Source organism: Euprymna scolopes, chromosome 36 (genome assembly GCF_053919585.1).
Source record: "Euprymna scolopes isolate OS-2025 chromosome 36, ASM5391958v1, whole genome shotgun sequence".
NCBI lineage: Eukaryota > Metazoa > Mollusca > Cephalopoda > Sepiida > Sepiolidae > Euprymna > Euprymna scolopes.
The window spans coordinates 39,913,273-39,940,555 of record NC_136517.1 but is presented as its reverse complement, the minus strand read 5'-3'; the positions used below and the strand labels follow the sequence as shown (position 1 = coordinate 39,940,555).

General features: G+C 36.6%; 1 protein-coding gene across 12 annotated transcripts in view; it reads right to left on the bottom strand.

Annotated features, from left to right (window-relative positions):
* Positions 1-27,283, bottom strand: part of LOC145260423 (homeobox protein six1-like) — a 1,097,433-nt gene that overhangs the window by 29,745 nt on the left and 1,040,405 nt on the right. The window contains exon 5 of one of the 12 annotated variants that reach the window (XM_080118414.1): positions 386-1,282. The exons of the other annotated variants lie outside the window; for them this stretch is intronic. Coding sequence (XP_079974540.1) covers positions 1,135-1,282 — 148 coding nt within the window. The 3' untranslated portion in view covers positions 386-1,134. Of the gene's footprint in view, positions 1-385; positions 1,283-27,283 lie in introns of those variants that run through there. 12 annotated transcript variants of the gene reach the window in all.

Genomic DNA, 27,283 nt, shown 5'->3' with positions numbered 1-27,283 from the left:
ATTCATTATTTATTTAATTATTAAGCGCAGCTTTTTGGAGTATATATAGTAGCCAATCGGTTTATTCAATACAGCGGTTCTAGCCATGTCTTCATATGGATTATTTTAAGCACATATTTCGTTATTTGACACGAGCAACATTCCTCATCGAAAAAAGTTTTTGTTTTTTTTCATAAGTAGATTTTACAGTTTTTAGTTGCTTATTTTTATTGCCGTTTTCAACTTTTAGTAAAGAAAAGTAGTCAACCTCCGCGGAGATAACACGGTGATATCTCCACCGATCTCTAATAGATTTTATAATATATAATTTGAAATTTAAAAAAAAAAAGTATGTTCGCCACGTATCAATGGTATTAAAAAGCCTTTTTGTTTTTCATAAAATTGTCATTTTCAACTATTTTCATTAAATAAATAAAACGAATTTCTATTTATTTATTAATTTAGTAGGAATTCTTTTTTTTTTTTACATTTTCCTGTCTTACGGTAAAACAATACTTCGCAACTCAATAAAATTAAGATATACCGAATATAAAATACGTACGGAATACGTACAAACCCAAATTACAACGCAGTATTATGTAAAATAAGCAAATAATTGTTTAAAATTAATATTTCGGCCATATACGCAATCATCATGAAAATAAAACGCAATTTTGAAAATAAACCTATTTTAAAATGTATTATTTAGTCGCTAAGACGACACAATTCGATTCAGGAAAAATTCATTTAAAAATGAGTAAAATTGGGATTGATCATTTTATCGACATTAAGATCGATTATCATTTTTTTTTCTGACGGGTATTACTCTAGTTTTAAATGTGCGCGAAAGGTGATAATGTACGTACGGGCATAAAATACCTAAGGGTATCATTATATAAATACTTTGAGCGATAGAGAATACAGTAAAACAACATGACGTATTTGTTGGACCCGGAAAGAAATGAATAAATTGCTTTTCCGCAAAATTAAGACTTAACCGACAATCACAATCTGGCATTTTTTTTTTAAAATAAAACGCGTGTGAAGATATATATCTATATATGTATACCTATATACATATATATTGTTGTTGCTTTTTTTCTTATCAGTTTTCATTTTTCTTTTTCTTTTTTTTCTTTCTTTTTTTTAAGATGGTCATGAAGGTATTGCTCTTGGTAGTTGTGATGGGGTTGCTTCTGGGGGCGAATGTCGGGTGACAGGGTTCGAATAGGCCTGATTTTCAGCTAGGTCACTCAGCGAAAGGGTATGCAGAGGAGGGCTTCCGTACGTATTCTCCGGGGGACTAGACGAGGTGAGAAAATAGGGATAAAGTAAATAAATCAGTTTAATTAAAGGAAAAAAAAACGAAACAAATAAATAAATATATATATATATGGAATATTAGCTTATAGAATAATAGATAAGCATGTCAACAAACTAATCAATATATCTATATAGGCTGAGGCATAAGTAACCCGGTAGTCTGCGGAAATCGATAAGACGAGCTTCAATAGTACTTGCCATCTTTCTGTTATCAATAAATATTTATGGTTTAAACTTTTTTTTACTGCCCGGTTACTTTTGACTCGCCCTCTATTGGAAAAGACATCACATGAGAACACTGGTTTGCAAAGAAATTTTAAGGAAGCATATTAAATAGAGGTTTTAAATTAAATACATTAGATATATACCCAGGTTGTCGGTGAACGATGAAAAAACTATATACTTAATGGCTGTTTTTGCACGTTTACGGAGTAAAGTAATTTCCTATCATTTACATATGGGGCCAAGCTCAATGGATATTAAACAATCCTATGTATTCCAGAGCAATAACAAATTCAATCAGATATTTCTTTAGCAGATGTGTCGAAGGATGCGGGGAGTTCGGTGAAAATGTACAATAATACTTTTTTTTCTGCATTTCTGAAGTTTCATCCGGTGTATAAGATTTGGTCTCTGTGATAAGCAATGTTCTGATTGTGTAGCTATGAAAAAACGGCTGGTTATTTCCGTACATAAATATATATTTACAATATCGTATCTGAATGTCTAATATTGAATGCTGGACAAGGTTCACAATGAGGGAGTTAACATTAACCTGGCTTTCGTGACTGGATCAGAGTATAGTATCAGTCCTACATCCGTAAAAAGGGGAAAATCCTAAACAATCAAGGCTATTAATATTTACCCTTTTCAAAACAGATATTTTTTGGTCTTGTTTATCGATCATTTTTGAATGAAGACATTTTGGTTGAAATATTTACACTCCAATATTTTTAATACTGTAAATTGTATATGAATTGTTTCTACGTAGATTTTTATTTTGTATGCGTGTATATATATATATATACATACATACTACGAATCTGCGTGATAGTGCACTTGGGAGAAACTGCAAAATTCTGTAAACCTCCCAAATTAGCATTTAATGGCGGATTCAGTTTTGTTTAATTCTCCGCTCAATTGGTAGCCGAGAAAGCTGTACTAGATAATAGGACTAGAAAATGGCACAGGAAAGAGGAAAAGTTAGAATGAACCGAGAAAGCTTGTGACATAGCAGGAAACCTCATAATTTAAGCATAAAAAATAATACTTCAAAATCAAAAACAAGCCAACGATAAGTGCTAAATGGAAAGATTCAGATCCAGAAAACAGCAATTCTCCCCCTTTGTTAGAAACATCGCTCATGGGGAGTAAAGGTCATGAAGACATTGCTCGTGGTAGTTGTGGTGTTATTGCTTTTGGGGGCGAATGTCGGATGGTATAGTTCGAATATGCCCGATTTTCAGCTGTCACTCATCGAAAGGTTTCGAAGAAAGTTGACTTCCGTATGCATTCATCGTGGGATTAGAGATGAGAAACTAGGGACACGAAGACATGGGGCCGGCAAAAAAAGAACCTAAGATTCACTTTCTGCTCTCCATTGAGGAAGAATTGAAGTAACTTATACAAGTTAGTAACTTTATCACGATCATTCATGTTGCATCTCTAACCCCTACCGATATATTTATTTTTGGGCATTGTAATATTGTGGATATATTAATGAAGACACGAGAGACAGGAGCGATTATAATGTGGAATTGTTTGTTTTTTTTTTCATGAGCTGACTACAACTAGATGTGCTAGAAACTTCGTGAAAAATATTGAATAATTCGACCCCCTGTCTTTCCAAGCTTATAACTACTCGAAAAATGTAATTCAAACCCTAATTTTTGTTTTCAATTAAAGGAGCAAGAACTTTGCAAAGGAATTTAGGAAAACTCATCCCCGGAAAACCCGTACCCGGAAACCCAGTGCCTTTTTGTTAGGTAGGAAAACTGGTCCATTATTGAATAAATATCGATTTAAAACACATTTTATGACCGTTCTTGAAGGAGATATTGTTTTTAAAAGAGACTGTAACCCCCATAATATTAAAAAAAAACAAAAAAAATTTACTTGTTTACTGTTGTTTTTTAAAAAATAAAATCGATTTTCTAAGAGTCCATTTTCTACTTAACTGGCTAAGTTGTTAGTGGTTTCACTTATTTTAAAGCGTTTATTCTGTTCAAAAACGAGACTACAGACCGCATAATATTTTTTTAAAACAATATTTATACTTATTTACTGTTTTTAAAAGGGCAAAATCGATTTGGTTTCCCATGCAATTTTGTCTATCTTACCCTAAACAGATTCCAGCTATTTCAATTTGGCATCTGGTAAAATACCAACTCAATAGCGGGGATGGACCTAGGAGTAACAGTGTTGATCCGACACGATCTGAAACACCGAGATCGAGACCTTACAACCGAATTCATTTTATGGCATCGAAAAAAAAAATGTATACCATCTCAGAAGAGCTTCGCCATGTGATTGAGAACAGAACTTTGGCTCACAGATATGGGGAGGGGTCTGTTTTATCGACACGTGTGGATTAGTAGATTATAATAAAGTACTTTCTTAAAGACATCTTGGGGTAGGTTAGAATGTCCTCCCACATACAGCGCTTGGTATTCTCAAATAGTGAGCCCTTTGATACCGACAAGGCGCAATGTTGCTTAATTTTGGTGATTTGACGAGAACAGGGGTGTCGACGTGATTAAGATCGGGGATGCATCACTAAATCACATAAGAAATAAAGACATTCTAATTAGAAGGTATTAAAGATTTGATCTAAAATCCGGGAATGAAAATAAAGCTTGGGGTATATAGTTCTCTCGCACTGCAAGAACCGTGATATTAGGAAGGAAAGTGGGATTCAGAAGTCAGCGCCCCTGGGGGGGGGGGCACTCTGACCTGCAAAAAACTACCTGTGTAGCCCCGTCGGAATTCCCTGTTGAAGGCGCCCCAGGCGATTAGCAATAAACTAACATCTCCTCAAAGAGAGGATGCAAAGCCTTGGAGGGTGATTTAATATAGATCATTCGTCAGATTAGAATAATTTTTAAAATTAAAATATTTTTTTAAAAAAAAAGATACACCTATTAAGGTGCTTGCCAAAACGTGATTTATAAACCAGTGTTATAAAGTGATAATTAGGCGCGGAATTTAACGCTTAAGAACCGGTAATCTGTTTGGACGATACTGTCCATTGTCGTCGGAGAAAAAAATCTAGGAAACATTAGGCAAAAATAACATCCTGAACTATATGAGGAGAATTAATTGAAAAAAAATTTTTTTTTTAACGATATCGTTTCGGTGCTTAAGGGAGAGTTCTAATTTTATAGTAAATTTCCTAATGTAAAAAAAAAGAAAATATTTAATCCGGTTCCATTTTCGATGTTCATTAGAAAAGAGATCATCTTGCAAAACTCAATAGAAGAACCAAATCTATTTGAGTAATATTTTAGATTTTTTTTTATTATATAACTTTACGATGAATGGGTGGATGAATAGAGAGATGAAGGAAGGGAGTTATTAGGCGATTCTAATTTTTTCGTCGATCCGATACAATTACGAACTCCGTAATGAATTCACAATTCTGATGAAATTACCGATGTCGATTATTTATAAATCTTTATATATCTATATATTAATACGATAGTGTGTTCTTTTGTGTCACGCTTTCCTGCAAATTTCATTGGTTGAGATTTAATTCCGGGATATATTTTAATAAATATTGATACAAAAATGCTCCATAATTTTTAGTTTCGGTTTTGATCGTAGCTAAAGGCAATAAAGTCATCTATTTTTTTTTTTAATCACTGTGTTATATTTTACCCAATATATCTTATTTTCTTATCTTATCTATATAGCAATACGATAGCGTGTGTGTTTTGTGTGTCACGCTTACATCTTTTTCTTCCGAATGACTGTCGTTTAGTTGTTATGATCTTCCATATCTTGTAATAAATAATTATAATAAGAATTTTCCATGAGTTTTGCTTTCGGTTTCGATCCGAACTGATGCACCGAAGTCATATATATATATATATATATATATTTGGAATCACAACTTTATAATATATAAGAATCACTAAGAAATTGACTATAATAATATGTACGAAATTTGCATGAATTAAAATATATTTAAGCGTAATTTACGACTGGGCTATGCTGGGTGTCCATGCTAGCTTAGATAAATACTTTTGCAGTTTTAATAAAAAGAGCTACAAGACGTCTCCATTTACGCTGAATGCCGACATCAATATGGAACATATGAAAGAGTCCGCTGTGGAATTTCCACAGGCCCCGCTAGTCTCTATTATTATATAAAAGTATCTTTGTACGTGTGTGTGTGTGTGTATGTGTGTGTGTGTGCGTGCGACTATCTTTCTCGTAGGCTGAACTTATCTTTTGCAAAGTTCACGCAAAATGTATATGTCTGGCAGTGTTCTTAGATGTTTTGTACAGAAATTCATCTGATAAGTATAGAAAAAATCCGATCCTAAAAATAGTTGTTTTTTTTTTTAAATAGATAAAATGAATTTTTACAGGGAAATAGTTTACGATACACCAACAAGGTAGATAATAAAATCTTTGCAAATGATCTATTCTAAAAGAAAACAGCATTGTTGACATCTGAAGACATAGCTAAGTAGTAGAATATTCAACTCGAATGATCACTTGTTCAGACCCGGTCGTACCTCACCATTTCATTTTTTTTTCTTATTAAGGAGTTCAGTTTACGATAAAAGAAAAGTTACTTTTCTTTTACATTTTTGCGAATCAGTCCACCGAGCAAATTATTCCTCGTAATCTCTTCTTCTCTATATAAATAAAATGAACTCATTTTTTCTCTGTATAAATAAAATGAACTCATTTTTCCCGTCTGATTTTGACATTAATAGGATTAAAAATCAAGATATTTCATGCAAATATAATATGCACAAACGGCAGAACAATATCTGAGGTGTGTTATAGGCTTATTATTTCTCAAATTCCTCGATAATCTTAGATTTCTATACTTTTTCTGCTGAGAAGTCACGGCCAAAATCGGTTAAGATCAATGGAAGTGGTAAAATATTTTACCTCTAATAAATTCATCCTCCCCCTGCCACCACTTAACACCGTTTGGGGATCGTTCATAAGGAACAGTTGAGAAGAGAACACCGGTTTGGCTTCGTAGTTCTTTCATGTGAAGTTATTTAAAATCACTAAACTAAGCTGCAGTGCTCTGTGGCGTAGTGGTTAGCGTACTGGACAATTCACATTATATTTTCACGTTCGCGCCGACCTACCGTAGTCGTTTTTTTTTTTTTTTTTCCTAAACAACTGGAATGGACTTTTCTTGGTGGCCGAACTGTTAACGTTGCAGATGTTTTTTTTTTTCACACTTTATTTTCCTACTTTTACTCATGACTCCGGGTTTGATCCTTCCTACTTACCTACCATAACATTTTTTAAAACTCCCCCCCCCGTCCCGGAAACAAACACTCGGGCAACGCCGGGTACCCCCGCTAGTATATAATATTTAACAAAGGATTAGTTCTATTATAATAAACACGCAATCTGCATGAATCAAAATATGTTATAACGTATTGTAGGACCGGGCAACGACGGGTAACGACGGGCATCGAGCTAGTTTAAATATAAAATTTAGATTTTTTTTCTCCGGATTACCGTAAAAACACATGTTGGATGTGCGTATATTTTCTCAAACGTAAAAAGACTATGTGAGTGGGTATCCATAGATTTTAGGTACTTTAAGACTAAGAAATATGTATTATGTTATCATTACAGCCAAGACTGAAAGATTTCATTTTAAGAAAATTAAAAAAAAAAAAAAATAAAGCAATCGCTTTTTTTTTTTTTGCATCAGAAAATAGGCATAACTTATTTCCGATTCCGACCCCCCCCAAAGAAACCCAGATTTTTTCCAATTTCCTAGTAATCGTCCCAACACTAATGGATAGATAGAGCGTTATGGAGAAAGAATATCTGGGAAAGTTGATAAAATACGCCGCCGTTATGAATTTTTCGTTTCCTTGAATAACGTTTGCCGAAATGCATATTTTCTAGTCCACCCTTCTACTTCTTCCGAACATAGGAGTCATTTCTATACTGTTCACAAGCTTATTATTGCGATACATATACACGTATATCCAGTGGAAAATAAATAGCTTGGGACAAGTATATACGAAACTATGCGTCCTTTATAATCACAAACTAATCCATTTCACACACACACACATACATACATACATACATGTGTGTGTGTGCTTTTCATGTGGAAGTTGATTACATAAACGTTTCTCCGGACAAAATGTACGAACATATACACAAGAACCCATACGTAATATATATATATATATATATATATATATATATATATATATATATATATATATCGGTGAACAAACAGAACAGAATGCCCTTTGTTCAAACTAACGAGACATGACAAATCCGATTCGTCATTTACCTTCCCTCGCTACTGACACCAAACCACCGCACGGACCCAGACTCCACCCGCTCGACAGTCCCCCGGGAGACGAGGACAGAGTAGCCTATTCAAATTTGAAATCTACACCCAACGAAAATCTTAAATCGGATGAACAGAACAGGGCTGGATCTGAATGGGCAGACAAGTGACCCTAACCCAGTCAAAGAAAAAGAAAAATAAACAAATCAGACAACGTCCCCCCCCCAGGTTCCCTTAACACACACACACACACACACACACACACACACACACACACACTATTCGTAAGTATATCATATCGATATCTAACCACCGCGTATCTTCAGTAGATTTCTATGGAAACAAGATGACAAAAATATGCTTTAATATTTATAAAGGAATTCTTAGAAAACAATTCAATGCATAGATATAACGAATAGACACAAACTAAAGTAAATGTCTATGCTACTATTACATAAAAGGAACGTTGTGTGTGTGTGTCTTGGTTCCGTATGGATTCATAAACGGCTGGTCCGATTTTTTGCAAATGTTATACAAATGTACTTTACAAGAACCCAAGTTTTCCCAGCTGGGCAAACTTGGATCCTTGTACCGGAAAAATATTTAGTAAATTAAACGTTGTTTAGTAAATCGTTACATTTTTGCATTTCCATAAACCAAACATAGATATAAATATTACAAAACATCCGCTGGGTCATAAGCTTCATTTCGGTACCTTACTTGCCTGGGTGGGTTGTCTGTACGCTGAGATAAACCGCTATACACACACATACAGTAAATCGAATTTACTAAGGGAGATAATAACCTTCGGTGAATACCGGAAAAATATTCAATAAATAAAACGTTGTTTAGTAACTCGCTATATTTTTGAATTTTTTGCATATTGTTTTGGCATTTCCATACACCAAACATGGATATAAATATCACAAAACATCCGCTGGGGCATAAGCTTAATTTCGGTACCTAATTTTCCTGGGTGGTTTGCCTGTAGGCTGATATAAACCGCGTCACACACACAGACACACAGTAGGAAAATTTATAAGGTGCCTGGCAGTGTGGTTAGATAGATTGTATACTGGGTTGTGTTTGAAACGTATCGATAATCAAAATAAATTCAATGAAAGAAGAAACAAACGATTTTGACACAAATAAACGCCTCATACAGCCTAACGTCACAGGTGCATTGGGGAAGTTTCATTATCACACAAGCAGATAGGTTCGACATATAAAAATCAACAGTAGGTGCTTTGATATTACAGGGATGCCTTGGGAATTAATGCTTCTGTTTAGAGCACGATTGAACCATGATACTTGACCGTATCTTAAACTTTAATTCAAGCCATTATATAAAAAGAATTTTATAAATTCAACAGTAGATTCTCTACAGTGCAATGTAAATTATAATGTATTGTGGCGTAGGTTACTGCGGGGAGGCATATGAAGCTTTCTACCGGTGCACTGCGGTGGGTCCCCAACTAGAGCAGGCAATTTATTGATTTGATTGGAAAATGTGCAATTTCCACGATTCAGATGACAATAAAATATGGGAGGATGTAACTTTGGTTGATCTTCATTCAAATTCAAGCAATGTCAAAACGATGGAATAATAAGTTACACAGATTCACTTTTATTCATATACTAGAAGTTCAACCCGGCTTTGCTAGGGCCCTATGTACTGTTCAGAACTTTATGTGCATATGTATATATGTATAAAAATGTTTGACTCGTATCCAGGTAAACTACATCTAAAATTGACTAAGGAGTTTGGTAGAGTCTGCAAAAGTCAACTCTTTCAACTTTGACATCTTGGCAGCCAAATTTTCGCCCAAAAACTAATTAAAAAGCTTGATGCATGTCTGAATACCCTTTATGTAAAATTTCAAATGTTTAGACCCAATTTTAGCTGAATAGTTTGCTAGAGACCGTAAACGTCAAATCTTTTGAATTTTGACGCCTTGACAGCCAAATATCCGGCCAAAAACCGAATAAAAAGTTTTTCCCAAATCCCAATACCTCTTTATGTCAAATCTCGAGCCTTTAGACTGCAAATTGACAGAGTAGTTTGGTAGGGAAATGTACACACAGACAATTTCACTTTTATAGATATGTATTTCTTCCTTATATTTTATACTTTGTGATCTTACTTGCGTCAGCATGGTCAAGAGGAAGCTCGTATAGTATAATATTTCGGAAAAAGTGCCATCCTCAAATATTCCTTCTACTTTTGTTCAGCTACGTAGACGGCTGGGTTGTAAACGCGAGTAACTTAGCAGAAATTGAAAAGCACCTGAAATTAATTTTATTTTCCTTTGTTTTAAAAAAATCTATTCTTTAAACTTAATGTAGGGGGCTGTGTTAATATTCAATATTAGTTTATTTTTAAATATTTTATTTATTTATTAATTGCTTCTGTATTTATAACTTAATTTGCTTATTTGCTTTTTAAATTATTTATTTATTAATTGCCTCTGTATTTATAACTTAATTTGCTTAACAATTCATTTTCAGCTTTTTTTAAGGATGAAAACTAATTAAAAAAATTTTCCGCGTATATTAATAGCCTACATACCAAGTTTCAAGTCTGTTGATCAACAATTCGTTGAGTATATAGGTCGAGAATTGTCCTCACACTCACGTTTTCACTTTTATTAGATATATAGATACATATGTGTGTGGGGGGTGCGTGCCTTCGGGCGTTTTAATATTTGATCAGGTACCTTCTGAGAAATGGTAAATTATTCTTTCTCCCTCTTAGAGAATAAAACAATTCCATTTTCGATCGCACTCGATCAGGATCAGCGAGGAGATACTGACTTAGGTCCAAAAACACCCGAAAACTTTCATATTTCTCTTTAAAAACATTTTTAAAAATTGCATTTTCTATAAACCATAGATCATTTATATTCAGCCAACAGTTTTAGTTTGCCTTTATATCCACAGGAGCCATAATACCTTCACCGTACGCATCTCATTCTCGTCAGGCCATGATATTCAAAAACACATTATGTGCTCTGTTAATGGAATCGACAAAATTTTCTATAATGGTATTTATCTTTCTCCCACAAGTAGAAGATGTGACAGATTGGTTGGAAAATGGGATTGGAGAGCCAGCGTCCCAAGAACAGGAACTCTGCCTAGCAAACCATGCCTGGGAAATCCCGTCGGCATTCCCCGATAGAGGCACTTCCGACGACTGGCAATAAACTAACCTACTTTTAAAGAGAGGAAAATCCTTGGAAAATGGATCTTCTAAAACAGCACATGACAGTAATATACCAGAATCAACAAGGCCGAAGTTGGCGTTTTAATTGACGATAAAAGAAAAAAAAATTTACAAAAATTGATTTTTTAACTCCCTGTTCGTAGAAATAGATTACAGAGTCTTCGGATACGTCTCGTTAAATTATTGGATCAAGTATTTCACGGTTCTAAGAATGTTAAGCTTAGGGTTTCAGACTTATTACGTATTTTTTCGAATCAAGTGACGTGTTTTCCTTATTCTTGCTACGTTCTTATTGCAGTACTAGCAAGAGTGCGCGGCATTGCCCGGGATGAAATGACCAATGAATGCTTCATATTCTCTTATTTTTGTTGTTACATAAATCGGTGAAATTGACTATTTTTTAGTCCAATCGACTGATTACTTTTTCTAGTTGGTTGGTTGGTTGGTTGTTTTTTGTTTTACGGCATATCAACTCTTTTTGGGTTAATTTATGCCGAAATCCAAAGATTTTGAAGAAAATTTTTTTAATAGAATATATTTGTTGTTTTCACGTCGATTTCTATTTAACCCATAGTTGGGACCCTAACAGGTACTACCACTCCGGGTCAGAGTGGACCTGGGAGCAATGGTAATTAAAGGGTGGCTCCACGCTCCCCCAAAGCCCACAAGCTGGGGCCTCACCACTGGATATAGTTTAAGGTCATATCCAGGACCCCCATCGAGAGACTTTTACCCTCTGCAGGGGGGGGGCAGTCGGTGTATTCTAATGCCCCACCGACAGGGCCACTTGCTCTAGTAGCTGCACCAGGATGAAACATCACATGCCTACCCGCCGTAACGTAGTTTAAACTCCATTGTTGTCTACATTGCACTGTAGAGAACCTACGATTGATTTTATAAAACGGCTTGAGGTAAAGTTTAAAATGCAAAAGTCAAGTATCATGCTTCAATTGTGCTTTAAACAGAAACTTACATTTAAAAGGCGCCCCTGCATATCAGGGAACCTGCTGTTGATTTTATATGCCTGGCCTTAGTGCTTGTGCGGTGATAATAGCTTGAATGTAAGTTAAGATGAATCGAATATCATCGTGCACTTGTGCTTTAAACAGAAACATGCGTTTCGAACGTGTTCCTGTCATATCAGAAAACCTACTGTTGGTTTTATATATAAGGCCTTTCAGCTTATGTGTTAACAAAACTTCAAATGCACTCGTGATGTTAGGCTGTGTCGGACGTTTAAATTGGTCAAAATCGCACGTTCCTTATTTCATCGGATTATTTCTATTATCGATTATCAATGCTTATCGGAGAGATTTCGATACAAAACCTATCTAAAAACACCGTCAGGTACATAATGTACCTTCGTGTGGAATTTATAAAAAAATCAAACCAGCTGTTTTCGAGTCCATAGGGAACGAACTCACAGAGACAAAGTTTCCTTTATAAAATAAGGGATATGAGGTGAGATGTAGATCGTATAACAGTATATACATGACATGCAGTTATTTTTTTTTACTAAGGACTGCTTATCAAGACCGAAAGATAACTCGAGGATAATGGTTTAAAAGTGTCAGGTGGCCGGAAAAACAACATAGTGACAATCGGTAACGTTAGAAACCGTAATTTAAGTGTAGATGTATCAAAGTAGATTCACAGTACGTGAACAGTCCAAAATCGGCACCGCAACTCACGTAGAGAGACACGTGATCAACATTTCTTTTTAGCTTTTTATTAAACACCATGCAGACTCTTCGGATCATTTAATACCGAACCCAGTCATTTATTCTCGTTATAGCTGTGTGTTATGTGCACGGATGCTTTGTAGATTAACTTGTTTCTGTAGGCGGATATTTTGTATTCTGTAGTAATTTGATAATTTTTTTTTCCGGATCCTCAGTTTCAAACACATCAAGCTACGTAAATAGAATTGCGGGAGGTGACGTTGCTTGAATTGTTAACGACATGTACCGACAAACTAGGCGTGCCAAGGTAACATCCGTTTCGTTACGCAGAAACAATTTCACTAAAAAATGTAGTTCCTTCTTGTGATACCCGATGTCTTCTTACAAACCATTCTAACTGCAACTATTGCTGCATCAAAGGATGGGAGAAATGCATAACTCTGGGTGGTTCCTATGTAGAGAAAGACTAATAACTGTGCCAAAGTTCGTGGCTATACTGCTATGGGAAGTGGGTCAGAGGTATTACTTATTGCACGCCCCTCGTATAGTAATACTTAGTAATAAATAGTGATATTTACAACTAGAAATAAAAAATAGGTTTAAGGCTCTTAAAATCCATACTAGAATTGTCCGCAAGGAACCATGGCGCAGTGGTGAGAGTACTGGGAAAACTCAATTGTAAAAAGTGATATTCTACTGAAGGTTGAAGGTTCAATCCTTAGTGTGGGCAACCGAAAAATACAATTGCGAATTACTTAGGACCGCTATCCAGTCATGGCTGACGGGGCAAGAGCATGCTACCCCTCGACAGCAACATTCCCGAGTTCGACAGGATACGCCTGAAGAAGGTCGGAGGTTACATCGCCTGAAACATTATGAAAATCACACTCAAGATAAGAACAGTAGTCAGATGAATCCAAATAACGCGAAGCGGCTTCATGTCTTGTTTGGAACGATTCCATTACCAAAATGCTTCTATGTTCATGGAAAACTATGGTAACCAAAATAAGAGCTCAGCCTTCTTGGCCCGGGAGCACAAGATCAAAGTGCAGTATCTGTTCTGTTTGTGGAGGGCAATCAGTTTTAGTTAATGTAAGGGAACCGCCTTTGGGGGAGCTGGTCCCCCTCTCTCCACATTAAAAAACGACCTTAATACAAATAAATACAAAGCTCTCTTGTTAAGAAAAGAAGAATGAAGATATTTTGGCCACGTTACTAAAATAGGTTTGGAAAGTAATGTTTAGCGGTCATACAAGAAAGAATTTATCGATAAAAATAAAAATAAAAAAACCTTGTAAGCTCCCAAGAAGTTGGCAGATCTGATGCCAGAAGTGGAAAGAGTATCAACACATCAAACAACATGAAATGATTGTGTATCCAGAAAGTGTGCAAAGATTTTTCTATGGATCATGCATTAAAATAAATGTAGATTCTGGCTGGCAAATCGATTGAATTCTGGCAGGTGCTACCATGTCAAGGAAATTTGAATTCATGGAAGGCAATAAAATGCGGAGGTGTAACGGATAAACAAAAACCGAAGCAAATTAAGATATTGTTCGAATAAGCTACGCAGCCTCACCTTTGTTGATCAGTATACGGATATAAATATGTACTACTAGAAGATGTACCCGACGTTGCCCGGTATTAAACGTAACGTTAAATTCCTTAAAAAGGAAAAAAAGGAAAAAAGAACGAAAAGAAACCGAAACGTGTGCATACGAGAATTAGGTTTTGTTTTCCTAAACAGTTAACTTCTTGTAAGAAAAATAATAATAATATTTGAGCTCCAAACGAAAACATAAAAGGCAGTGAGTCAACTACGATAACCATCAGCCCAGCTTGACACTATCTTTAAAAAGTGTTCTCAAACCTATTCACTCTTAACATAAGTAATCTGTCATGAGACCGATTCACGCATGCGCAGGCGTCAAACATAAAAATCGGATAACCTCCAGGCAACAATTTTTCAATTTTGATCCCTTAGTAAACTATTTTTCCGGATCAAAACCAATGAAGAAGTTTCCACGTGTCTGAATACCCTATATACCAACTTGCAAGTCTATAGATCCAAAATTCGTTGCGCATATAATTTGAGAAGTATCCTCACACACACACATTGTCACTTTTATAGAAATATATATTTTACATGTACCCCGTTCTTACTCGAGTCAGCTGAAGTGCTCGTTTTGTTATATTTCGGGAAATATCCCTTCGTTAAACAGGTGTTCGTCTTTCGGAACCTGCATGCTATGGCTATTGCAAACTAATTTCCAATTTCTCCAAAGTTTCCTCAGTTTGTAATAGCCGCAGCATGCACGTCTGTAAGTCGAACACATGCCTGACGAATAAGTAGTTCCACGCGATATAGCACTGATAATCCACCAGACGCAACCAAGAACAAAATACAATATTAGAAATACATATGGCGGCTGTCCAAAAAGTCACTGAAAGATTACAAATCTTTGTCATTTTACCAATAACCAGTATTTTGTTTTCACCTTTTCAGATATTTTACAGATAATATTTTGAAAATTTATTATGCATAAGTATAGCATTGAACACTGTAGGCAAGTTGTGAAATTGTTTTACCAAACTCAGGCAATGATTTGGCTACAACATTATCTCTCAGTATGGCAATGTCAAATGGCCGTCATGTTCTCAAAACTTTACTAACCCCGACTTTTTCTTGTGGGGTGTCTTAAAGAGTCTATGTTAACAGACCCCAAATGCTGCAAGAATTGAAGAAAAAAATTAAGACTGAAATAAGGGAGTTAAAGCGAAATCCAGAGATTCTGCAATCTGTCATGAATAATGGTTTGGAAAGAACAAATATGTGAAGCTGAAAATGGGCAATATTTAAAAGACATTATTTTTTTTTTATACATAAAGATTGATAAAAACTTGCATTTATGCTGTTAGATTTGTCAATGGGCTTAGTCAGATTGTGTTAAAATTACAGAAAGATATAAAAAATTAAAAAATCCATTAAGGTCTAAAACAATTTAGTTAATTTCTGGACACCCTGTACATATATTGGAACAATAAATGTGAAACGGCTTAGTTTATACCATCATCTAAATTCGTTTCACTTTGGCCTGTCCGTTACGTATTGCTTTCTAAGTCGAATTTACTTTATAAACGGAATAATAAAAGGAATGCTTCAAACAAACTAGATTAACCTCTTATATTAAAAGTCATCTACATTAAGTTTAAACATGAGCATACAAATAAAAAAAATTAGATAAAATAAGAATAAACTTAAAATGACTTCAATGTACATCGGTTAACGCCGGATAGGGACAGCTGAATCATGCGCGTGTTTTACGCTTGTGAGAGGGTTTACTTTAATTTGCGTGCTGCTACCTATATCCTGAAGAAATAGGACAGAAAACAATAGTGGCTGAGAGAGAGAGAGAGAGGAAGATAGAGAAGGGTGCAGGTGGCGGAGGAGTTGAATTAAAAAAAAAACGACATTGTAGACTAAGAAGCAAAAACAAGAGAATCACATGGTCGGCGTCGAAGAGGCGCCTTGGCCGATATATCTACCTTGTGTACCCGCACTGAAAACGAGCATTGAGGGAGCATACCCGTGTATGCAATGAGTTTTTCTCTCTTTTTTTTGTTCTTGATGTATCATAGACAAGCGGCTCTATTCACCCGGCCCTTCGTACACGATGGGGTGTCAGGTCCTGTCAGATGGGACTGGTGTTCGAGGTCCCGGTGTGGCTGAGGGGGTCAGTCGAAACTAAATCGATCACTTGGCAAGAACGCGTGTCGAGTTGGACCGAGAAGATAACAGACTTGGTGCACTTTGTAGGAAGGGGTTTCTTCCACACACACCCATTTCTTCTCGGTTATGGGTGTGTGTCGTATGCCTCACATTCGTGAAAAAAAAGGGAGGATTAACATGACTTTATAAACTAAAATTCCCCCTATTTCTTCTCTACCGCTGTAAGATGTAGACATGCTTTACGTTAAGAGGTCTTTATCATCGTTTGAGCGATCTGTCACTTAAAACTCACGATACTATTGAAACATTGCAGCCTATGATAAATAACCTGCACTTTTAATTAACTGTAATATTATAAACAGCATGAAAAATTGACAGCAATATTTTATATATATATATATATATATATATATATATATATATACTAGCATTTCAGCCCGGCGTTGCCCGGGTGTTTGGAAGTGTATGTTGAGCAAAAAAAGAAAAAAAAAAAGCGGTCAATTTTTTTTTTAACTTTGACCCCTATTATGACCCCTTAACATTTGTTTTGGGCACAAATCAAGTTAGATCCATGTCCAAGGAACATATCTAAAATTTCAAGTGTCTAGACCCAAAATTGTCGGAGGAGTTTGATAGAATGTACTTGGTTTCAACATTAACAGCAAGACCTCGTCTTGTTATCACCTCTGCAAAGTTATATCATTTCTACATCCGCGTGTATGATATTAAACGCAATTTCCATGAACGACATTTCTTTCCAGGAACAGGAACTATTCTTTGGAATACATTGCAAGGAGATCGCTTCCCTGATGGAAACAACATGATCATCTTCGAATCTAATATCAGTAAATACCCACAAGTCATCAAATTGTAGGTCTTCCATTCATTATTTGTAACCTTCACTATAGTATCAGTAATCTGTTATCGTTGTGCATGGCTTAGCCGCAACAAGTGCTGATTTATTAGCAAAACAGCTAGACTAGAAGTAAAAGTCAAAAAGACTACATGATTTCGTCTGTAGATGAATGAGGCTGAAGTGAAATAATTCCACTTGATTTAATCCAGCAAACTACGTGTACACCCTCAAAATCCCCCTTGTCGTGGCTAAGTGAACTTTCCTATCGTTCACTGCTATTAACTGCTTAAAATATTCTTCAGGAATCCCTCCAAACATCACTTCTTTTGCAGTACTGCGTCCTCAAAACGAGTCTATCGATGATCCGCTAGAGCTAGGTGAAAAGAAAAATCAATCGAACAAGTTCAGATGAATATGGAGGTTGTTTCAAACGAAGATTTTTCTTCTGTATGTACAAGCATTGTCGTGCTGAAAAGTTCATTGTATAAAGAAAAAACATGCGAGACTAAATGCATAACAATCTCTGGATCCTCTTTTGTCCTAAGCTCACACAGGACAATCGGCCTTGGTATGTATTTTCGACAAAACTCGTAGGTCGTGAAAAGTAACGTACCGCTTGGAGATACTCGGCTGGAAAATTGCGTAGAATGTAATTAAAAACAACGAAAAGAACGTAAGGTTGAATTGAAACGGATTTGGAATGTCCATATGCAACGTCACATTGCATGACATTATAGACAAAAATAAACTTTGCGGCAACTTTAATGTTGGACCCACATTTGAGGAAGGGATTTTCCTCTCGAAACAGCATTATACGGAAGTACTCATTTGAACAAAACGACGCTGACACAAGAAATTGTGTAATATTTTTTTACCTTCATTTACACTAAACTAGGCGCATTACCATTTCGACGCAATAGGTTACTATTTGGGACCATGTCTACAAAGACACTGTATAGGGAGTTGAGCAGCGAAATGTCTTTACATCACACTTCACTAAAAACAGGTTAGTACATTCAGAGAAAAAGGAGTCCGGGAGGAAACTCCAACATCTAGCAGTTCGTGGGGAGAAACTCCAACATCTAGCAGTTCGTGGGGAGAAACTCCAACATCTAGCAGTTCGTGGGGAGAAACTCCAACATCTAGCAGTTCGTGGGGAGAAACTCCAACATCTAGCAGTTCGTGGGGAGAAACTCCAACATCTAGCAGTTCGTGGGGAGAAACTCCAACATCTAGCAGTTCGTGGGGAGAAACTCCAACATCTAGCAGTTCGTGGGGAGAAACTCCAACATCTAGCAGTTCGTGGGGAGAAACTCCAACATCTAGCAGTTCGTGGGGAGAAACTCCAACATCTAGCAGTTCGTGGGGAGAAACTCCAACATCTAGCAGTTCGTGGGGAGAAACTCCAACATCTAGCAGTTCGTGGGGAGAAACTCCAACATCTAGCAGTTCGTGGGGAGAAACTCCAACATCTAGCAGTTCGTGGGGAGAAACTCCAACATCTAGCAGTTCGTGGGGAGAAACTCCAACATCTAGCAGTTCGTGGGGAGAAACTCCAACATCTAGCAGTTCGTGGGGAGAAACTCCAACATCTAGCAGTTCGTGGGGAGAAACTCCAACATCTAGCAGTTCGTGGGGAGAAACTCCAACATCTAGCAGTTCGTGGGGAGAAACTCCAACATCTAGCAGTTCGTGGGGAGAAACTCCAACATCTAGCAGTTCGTGGGGAGAAACTCCAACATCTAGCAGTTCGTGGGGAGAAACTCCAACATCTAGCAGTTCGTGGGGAGAAACTCCAACATCTAGCAGTTCGTGGGGAGAAACTCCAACATCTAGCAGTTCGTGGGGAGAAACTCCAACATCTAGCAGTTCGTGGGGAGAAACTCCAACATCTAGCAGTTCGTGGGGAGAAACTCCAACATCTAGCAGTTCGTGGGGAGAAACTCCAACATCTAGCAGTTCGTGGGGAGAAACTCCAACATCTAGCAGTTCGTGGGGAGAAACTCCAACATCTAGCAGTTCGTGGGGAGAAACTCCAACATCTAGCAGTTCGTGGGGAGAAACTCCAACATCTAGCAGTTCGTGGGGAGAAACTCCAACATCTAGCAGTTCGTGGGGAGAAACTCCAACATCTAGCAGTTCGTGGGGAGAAACTCCAACATCTAGCAGTTCGTGGGGAGAAACTCCAACATCTAGCAGTTCGTGGGGAGAAACTCCAACATCTAGCAGTTCGTGGGGAGAAACTCCAACATCTAGCAGTTCGTGGGGAGAAACTCCAACATCTAGCAGTTCGTGGGGAGAAACTCCAACATCTAGCAGTTCGTGGGGAGAAACTCCAACATCTAGCAGTTCGTGGGGAGAAACTCCAACATCTAGCAGTTCGTGGGGAGAAACTCCAAAAGTTGAAAACCAGGGATATCTACATTTGAGGCGTGGAACTTCGCGCTTGTTTGGTTGGTCGGAGGTGTTTACGTAATATATAATTTAAATGAAATACTGAAATGCAGTAACGTTACAGATTGTATGATACTGTAAAAAATTCCCCCTTTCAAATATCAGTATCAATATTTATAAGACGATCCTAAGCAGATAAAGAAAGCTCAATATTCGACATAGAGCAATAATATTAATGGGAATCGAGTTAAATTATGTATGATTATAATTTTTTTTGTTTGACAAAGGAGTATGCTTTTACACTATCACTTCATTTTTATAATTTTCAATCTACGTGCTAATAAGCAAAATGTATCATTACCCATATCTATGTTGCTAGCAACATTCCCCCCAATGAGATAGGACATTTATTGAAAATCCAGATTCAGAAATAGACTTTAATAATTATATGTACACCTTATCAAACTATACGTAATTTAACTCCAAATTCATATATATATATATATATATATATATATATATATATATGAGAACAATAGGAATGGTAAATGAGTTCACAAAAACTATATGCAAGTAAGAAAAGCATTTCATCCAAGGCATGAAAATTGTTAAACAAAATGTTTTACTATAGGCTTTAAAATAAAGGTACAAGATTCAATTTGAAATTTATTTATCTTCAAAGTACACTTTTATACATTTTACAAAGTAATTTAAAAGTAAAATTTAATACCTTACTTTGTAAAATGTATAAAAGTGCACTTTGAAGATAAATAAATTTCAAATTGAATCTTTGACCTTTATTTTTAAAGCCTATAGTAAAAACATATTGTTTAACAATTTTCATGCCTTGGATGAAATGCTTTTCTAACTTGTATAGTATATGTTTAAGATTATATTTTACTTAATTTATTAATTTGGATTTTTAAAAAATGAATGTGGTTTGGCATCTATTTATAAAAATACTCCTACTCTCTATTTCAGTTTGTATGTCTCCTCACACCACAACTAATTTTTTCAACCCCCTCTTTGTATTATTACAGGTCTGAATATTCTATTTCAGTTTGTATTTCTCACACCACAACTCTTTTTGCAACTCTCTCTTTGTCATACATGTCTGAATAATGAGAAAATCTGAATTTTTTTAAAAACTTCAGAATAGCTTTTTTAGATTAAATTTTTTAACTTCTTTCAGAATAGAAAATCTTTACAATTTAATAAGGAACATATTTCATATAGGTTTCATTAACAATATTCAGTACATAACGAGAAAAATAAAGATGAAAATTTAAAAAGTACTGTATAACTGGTTACGCTCAATAGTAGTCATCGCCAGCGAAAGTCTTTGTTATTGTTATTCTATTATTATTATTATTATTATTATTATTTAATACATTTTGTGCCCTACTCTTTCGCGCGAGCACTAATTGGTAAATATAGATTGTATTCCCTTATTGAATAAAAGAACCAAACAATTAGTTGGGGGATAGAAGGGACTCTTTATGCCACGACATTTCGAAGCCCAATGTTTCTAATCAGAAGAGTAGAGAAGATGTTAGGTAACATAGTGGGGATGCGGCGTCTAGTGTGGGATTCATTAGGAATAAAATAGATCAATTAAAATTATAGATGGTGTTGGGGGAGTTTTATCGAATTCCAAATAAAAGAGGAGCGTATTATATAGAGTGTAATGTAGAAAGGTGTATAGGGTATTTATCATAGTCTTAAATGGATGTAGTATATGTTTTAAAACTCATGTAGAGATATAGTGTGGATGGGTGATAATTCTATTTCATCGGTGTGTTTGCAACTGACCTTCATTTTCTCAATATCGCCCGCCCCCTTCATATACATATATATTTTGATTCATCCAGCCTTGACAGACGTGTTTCAAATATTATCTCTAGTACTTTTCTTTTAATGATTTGGAATTCATTCCATTTGCGCTTTTTTCCAAGGAACTCTGCCTTTTGGATGATTTTGGACCATTTGGAATTTACCCAGTGGATTGAAATTTTAAATTCGACCGTTTTGGATTTTACCATTTTGGGATTTTTACCCTTCACCAGACGATCCATTCATGTGAAATCTTTTTATTATTTTTCTTTTGCCTCCTGTTCCTCTTACCTCACCCTTTTTTAACCAAGTAAGATCTTTGACTTACTTGTAGTTTCATTAAATACTTTTATATGCAAACTACGATCCTGCATTTTGCTAATTCCTGCCCTCTGATGAGAAGGAGAGTATTTCTTCGAAACTCTGCGGATTAAGGATTATCCACTTATCTTGTGTTTCCTTTTTTAAAACTAAATATGTTTTTAACTCTTTTTCAAGATGTATTTTAACATTTTATTAATCATTTGTTCATATATATATAGATATATATATATATATATATATATATATATATGTATACATATATATATATACTTAATTTAACCGCATAAAATTAATATACGAAAGTATAGATTTATGCGTAAACTTTAAGTATTTACTTCAAAAGTGCTCAATACGTAGGTAGAGCTAGTTAGTAATTTATAAAATATTCCGCGTTTCATCTACTCTATGCCTGAGGAGTACTAGAGTGGATGAAACGCGGAATATTCAGTGTAGCTTAATCGCCATATATATATGTCGTGGCGTAACGATAATATGCGCCGGACTATGATACACATGGTTCGAGTTCGATTCCTAGAGACACAATCGAGCGACGCTGAATAAATATGGGCGATTTTCTAAGTAAAAATAAGCTTCGAGGCGAATATGATACATAACGGTTTTTATTGTTTAAAACAAAAGTCAACACGACAGCTATATAAGTTTACACACGATAAAAATAAACAGTAAATTTGTCTAGGATTTCGTAGCGCAACAGTTAAACGCGCCGAACTATAATATATATGGTTCGGAGTTCGATTCCTAGAGAGACACGGTCGAGCTTCGCTGATGAGGGTTAGCAAACTCGAAACATGCATATCCGTAGATTACTGTTTAAAAAGAATAAAAAAATGTTTTCAGTAAAAAAAGTTGGAAAGTGCAAAACTCATCCCACGCTTGTAAGTTTAATTTGCTTCGGTTTATATCGCTCCGTTCGTTACACCTCTGTATAGTCTTCAATAAATTGCATTTGTATACATACTGAGCAATGTTTTAAGAAAACTACATTAACGTTTTATATCGTTCTTTTTGTTTGCTTTGTTGTTTTTTGTTTTCTCGGAGTCATTTTGTTGTTACCTGGTGAGGAAGCCTCTGTCTACCGTTAAGAGATGGCGTCCATAACGAGTATATAAATGTCGAAATGATAGCCTCACTGCAGGAGACGCGACGAAAACACGGGTCTCATTATTGCAAAAATAGAAAAAGGGCACTCTGGCCGAACTTTTTTTTTTCTTCTTCATTTCTCATTCTCGGACTATCTCCGTCTCTTTCTCTAAAGTCGGGTGGAAGGGTCAAGGGGTGTCGAATATAGGGAAACGAAGTGGTAGACAGTATAGATGTGACATTGTTTGTTGTTTATGTGCATAGAACGGGGTTGTAGCGGGTTGCCCATCGTTTACCTGAACAATGGTACGCATCGGGCATGAAATAGTGACCGTGTTCGTCCGTGGCTGTGAAAACATTGCTCTTGCCCAGAATGGAGGCCATGTCATGTGGTAGTTGAAACCGAGGTAGGCAAAGGGGCTATTTGCTGAGAGAGTGCGGGGTGTGGGCGAGTAGAAGAGGGAGAAATGAATCGCACAAGCCTGTTCAAACGGGCAGATTAAGTGAGAAGAAACGTGTAAAAAGAAAAGAAAACAGGTATGATGTAAAATGATTTCATGATATTCTTGTCTGTTTCAATGGACAAATAGAAGAAAAAAATGGAAAAGAGAAGACAAAGAAAAAAGGGAGTGAAGAGAGAAATAAAGTCGTGGAGGAACAAAAGGAAAAAAGACAGAAAGAACGCCAAGGGGCAAAATAAAGACAGAAAGGATGGGGACCAGAAAGAAAGAGAGAGAGAGAGAGAGAGAGAGAGAGAGAGAGAGAGAGAGAGAGAGAGGAAGAAAGAAAGTCTGGGGGCCAGAGAGAGAGGAAGAAAGAAAGTCTGGGGGCCAGAGAGAGAGGAAGAAAGAAAGTCTGGGGGCCAGAGAGAGAGGAAGAAAGAAAGTCTGGGGGCCAGAGAGAGAGAGGGAGAAAAAGTCTGGGGGCCAGAGAGAGAGAGGGAGAAAAAGTCTGGGGGCCAGAGAGAGAGAGGGAGAAAAAGTCTGGGGGCCAGAGAGAGAGAGGGAGAAAAAGTCTGGGGGCCAGAGAGAGAGAGAGAGAGAGAGAGAGAGAGAGAGAGAGAGAGAGAGAGAGAGAAAGTCTGGGGGCCAGAGAGAGAGAGAGGGAGAGGAAGAAAGAAAGTCTGGGGGCCAGAGAGAGAGAGAGAGAGACAGAGAGACGGAGAAAGAAAGAAAGAAAGAAAGGCTGTGGGCGAGAGAGGGAGAGAGAGGGCGAGCGGAGAAGAAAAAAGGCTGGGGGCAAGAGAGAGAGAGAGAGAGAGAGGAAGAAAGAAAGGTTGGGGGCAATAGAGAGAGAGGAAGAAAGAAAGGTTGGGGGCAATAGAGAGAGAGAGGAAGAAAGAAAGGTTGGGGGCAATAGAGAGAGAGAGAGGAAGAAAGAAAGGTTGGGGGCAATAGAGAGAGAGAGAGAGGAAGAAAGAAATGTTGGGGGCAATAGAGAGAGAGAGGAAGAAAGAAAGGTTGGGGGCAATAGAGAGAGAGAGGAAGAAAGAAAGGTTGGGAGCAATAGAGAGAGAGAGGAAGAAAGAAAGGTTGGGAGCAATAGAGAGAGAGAGGAAGAAAGAAAGGTTGGGGGCAATAGAGACAGAGAGGAAGAAAGAAAGGTTGGGGGCAATAGAGACAGAGAGGAAGAAAGAAAGACTGGGGACAAGAGAGAAAGAGAGAAACAAAGGCAGGGAGTAAGTGAAGAGGTAAAGAGAAATAAAGAAAAAACTTTAAACCATGAAGATTTTTTTCTTTTGTGCGGATTCAATAGCAACGGAGCATCGAGATGATGGCAAAGTTAATTCGTTTGAAAATACTGAATGTTGCTTTTTAATGACGCTAACATTTGGGCCTTTCTTTTCACAAAGAAAAATTACAAATCGGGTTCCAATGAAAGGGTGGTTTTTTTGTTTACACAATACGGGAAGACATTAGACGGACACCGCCCACGGCGCAGAGGGTTGGCTAAACGAGAAAAAGTCATTTTTAAGAGATATAAAAAAATTCTGTCGAGTGAAAGGGTCACATACCAAATTGGTCAGTCTAACCATAACGAAATATAATTTGTTTTTGGTTATTGATTTTTTACTTTTTTGTGCTGCCTTTTAACTGTTAAATTATCTATTGTTTCCAGTTTCTCTTGTATAGCAAAGGACAGGGAGAAAAACAGAATTATAGGGGGAGCAAAACATTGCTATACATAAGAGCATGGCGCCAGAGAGTGGATGAGGGAAAATAGACTAGACTATATATATAGAGAGAGAAGAACAATAGTACTGTACTGTATATAGAAGGGGGTTATAGATCGGGCTATACCTAGAGAGCTAGTAAAGAGACGGGTGTGGGTGTGTATGTGTGTGTAATCTATATGTATGTATGTATGTATATGTAGGGCTAGTCTTCCTGAAGGATTAAAAACAAGACCATCCAAAGGGCGAATGAACTCTCTTTCTGGGTCAACGGCCAACTAGCACCGTGTATATTTGTGTGTGTGTGTGTGTGTGTATATGTGTATTGGGGTAGAAAGGGCTCCCGTAAGCTGTGGTGAAGGCAACCTTTCTAGGAGAAGCGAATCTCTGATTTAAAAAAACCATAAAGCGGAAGACCAGTGCCCGCATTAAGCTGGTCTGCAGTTTAATTTGTTGCTGACTATCTTGCTCTTACTTGTTGCTGGATCTCAACATTTTGAACCGAGAGAGAGACTTAGCTGTCGTACAAAGCTAAGACTCTGTAACATCATATTTGTATAGATACTCCCTCAGACATTTGGAATCATGGATTTTAAATGTCTGAGGGAATGGCACTCGTCTGACAAGACGTTGCAATCATCATCATCATCATGTATATATATATATATATATATATATATATATGAGAAAGACGAAATGGGACTATATGTATTGACAGACAAGAGGCGGTCTTCTGCGTGTGTGTGTGAGAGAGACAGACAAAGAGAAAAGAGACAAGGCTATATAGAGAGAGAGAGAGAGAAGGGGGGGCAGAGATTTTTACGGCATATTACTCTTTCTTTTCTTGGTTATTTAATGCAGAGTTCCGTAATTTTGATTGTTTTTTTCGTGGGTTGGATATTTTACTTTATTTAGTAAATCACGTTAGTCGTTTTAGATAATGTCGGTTTTTATGGGGGGGGTAAAGTTGGATGGAGTTCAAATTATATAATTTTGCATAAATTTCATTTTTTCAGAAATATAAGTATTTTTTGGTAGAAATAATTTTTTAAATAGTTCCTTTGTATTTTCGACATCGTAATAATTTTGTCGGATATGCGCGAGGTCGCCACAATCGAAAAGAAAGTGTTTACTGTAAAGGGTTCTTGGCATGCCAAACATTCTGGAGGGACTGTTTTTAGTATGAACGAGTGGGTTATGTGCGTGTGTCCTATACGAATCCGGGACAAAACTACTTCCTCTTTCTTCAATTTTCTGAAATTTGGTAACCCTTCTATTATGGGTTTTATTTTGAAAAAAAAAATGTTTTTTGGCAGTTATTCCATTGTTCTCGCCATTTCTCCATAATGAGATTAATTAGTTGTGTGTAGTCCGAGTGTAAAATTCTTATATTGCTTATACCGTGTTGTAGTGCCTTTTGACAGCTATGGCAGTATTTCCCCTGCCCTGAATTCCAAAATGACTGGGGATCCAGTACAATTAGATATTTTTATTTGTTTTTTTCTTGTAATAGGTTTATGAGAGTAGCGGGTTATTTAAGTTTTGGTGCTTTAAGGATTCGAATACTGATATGGACTCTGGGAAAATTACAAATCTGTTGTGGGTGAGGTCAGTAATGAGGTCTAGAGCCAGGTCTATAACTGTAGCTTCGGCACTAAAAATTGAAGCATAGTTTGGTAATCGCTTCTGTAAGGTAATGTTATTGGATACTAATCCGCATCGAGTTCTGTTGCTGTCATTGGAACCATCTGTATATATGCTGATGGTTTGCGGTAATTTTCCTGAATGTTAAGGAGTTTTTCTTGATAGTTTAGTGGATGAGTTTGATTTTTTTGAGGAGCTTGTTTAGTTCAAGGATAATTTCTGGCTGTTTTAGTAGCTAGGTTGGAAAGCTTATTGAATGGCATAATAGATGTTGGTGATTAATACCTACGTCTTCCACTAGTGGTTTCATACGGAGACCAAAAGGTTTTATAGCTTTTACTTTTTGGTAGAATAGGTTTTGGTATTTAGGATTGAAGATGCAGCCATGGGCTGGATTTGTTAGTTGCGATTTTTCACTATCACAGAGAGGGTAATCCAGGGGGTTTGCAATACAAAGGCAAGATTGTCTGGCAAGAGAGAATTTTGGTCGGGCATTGTAAGACT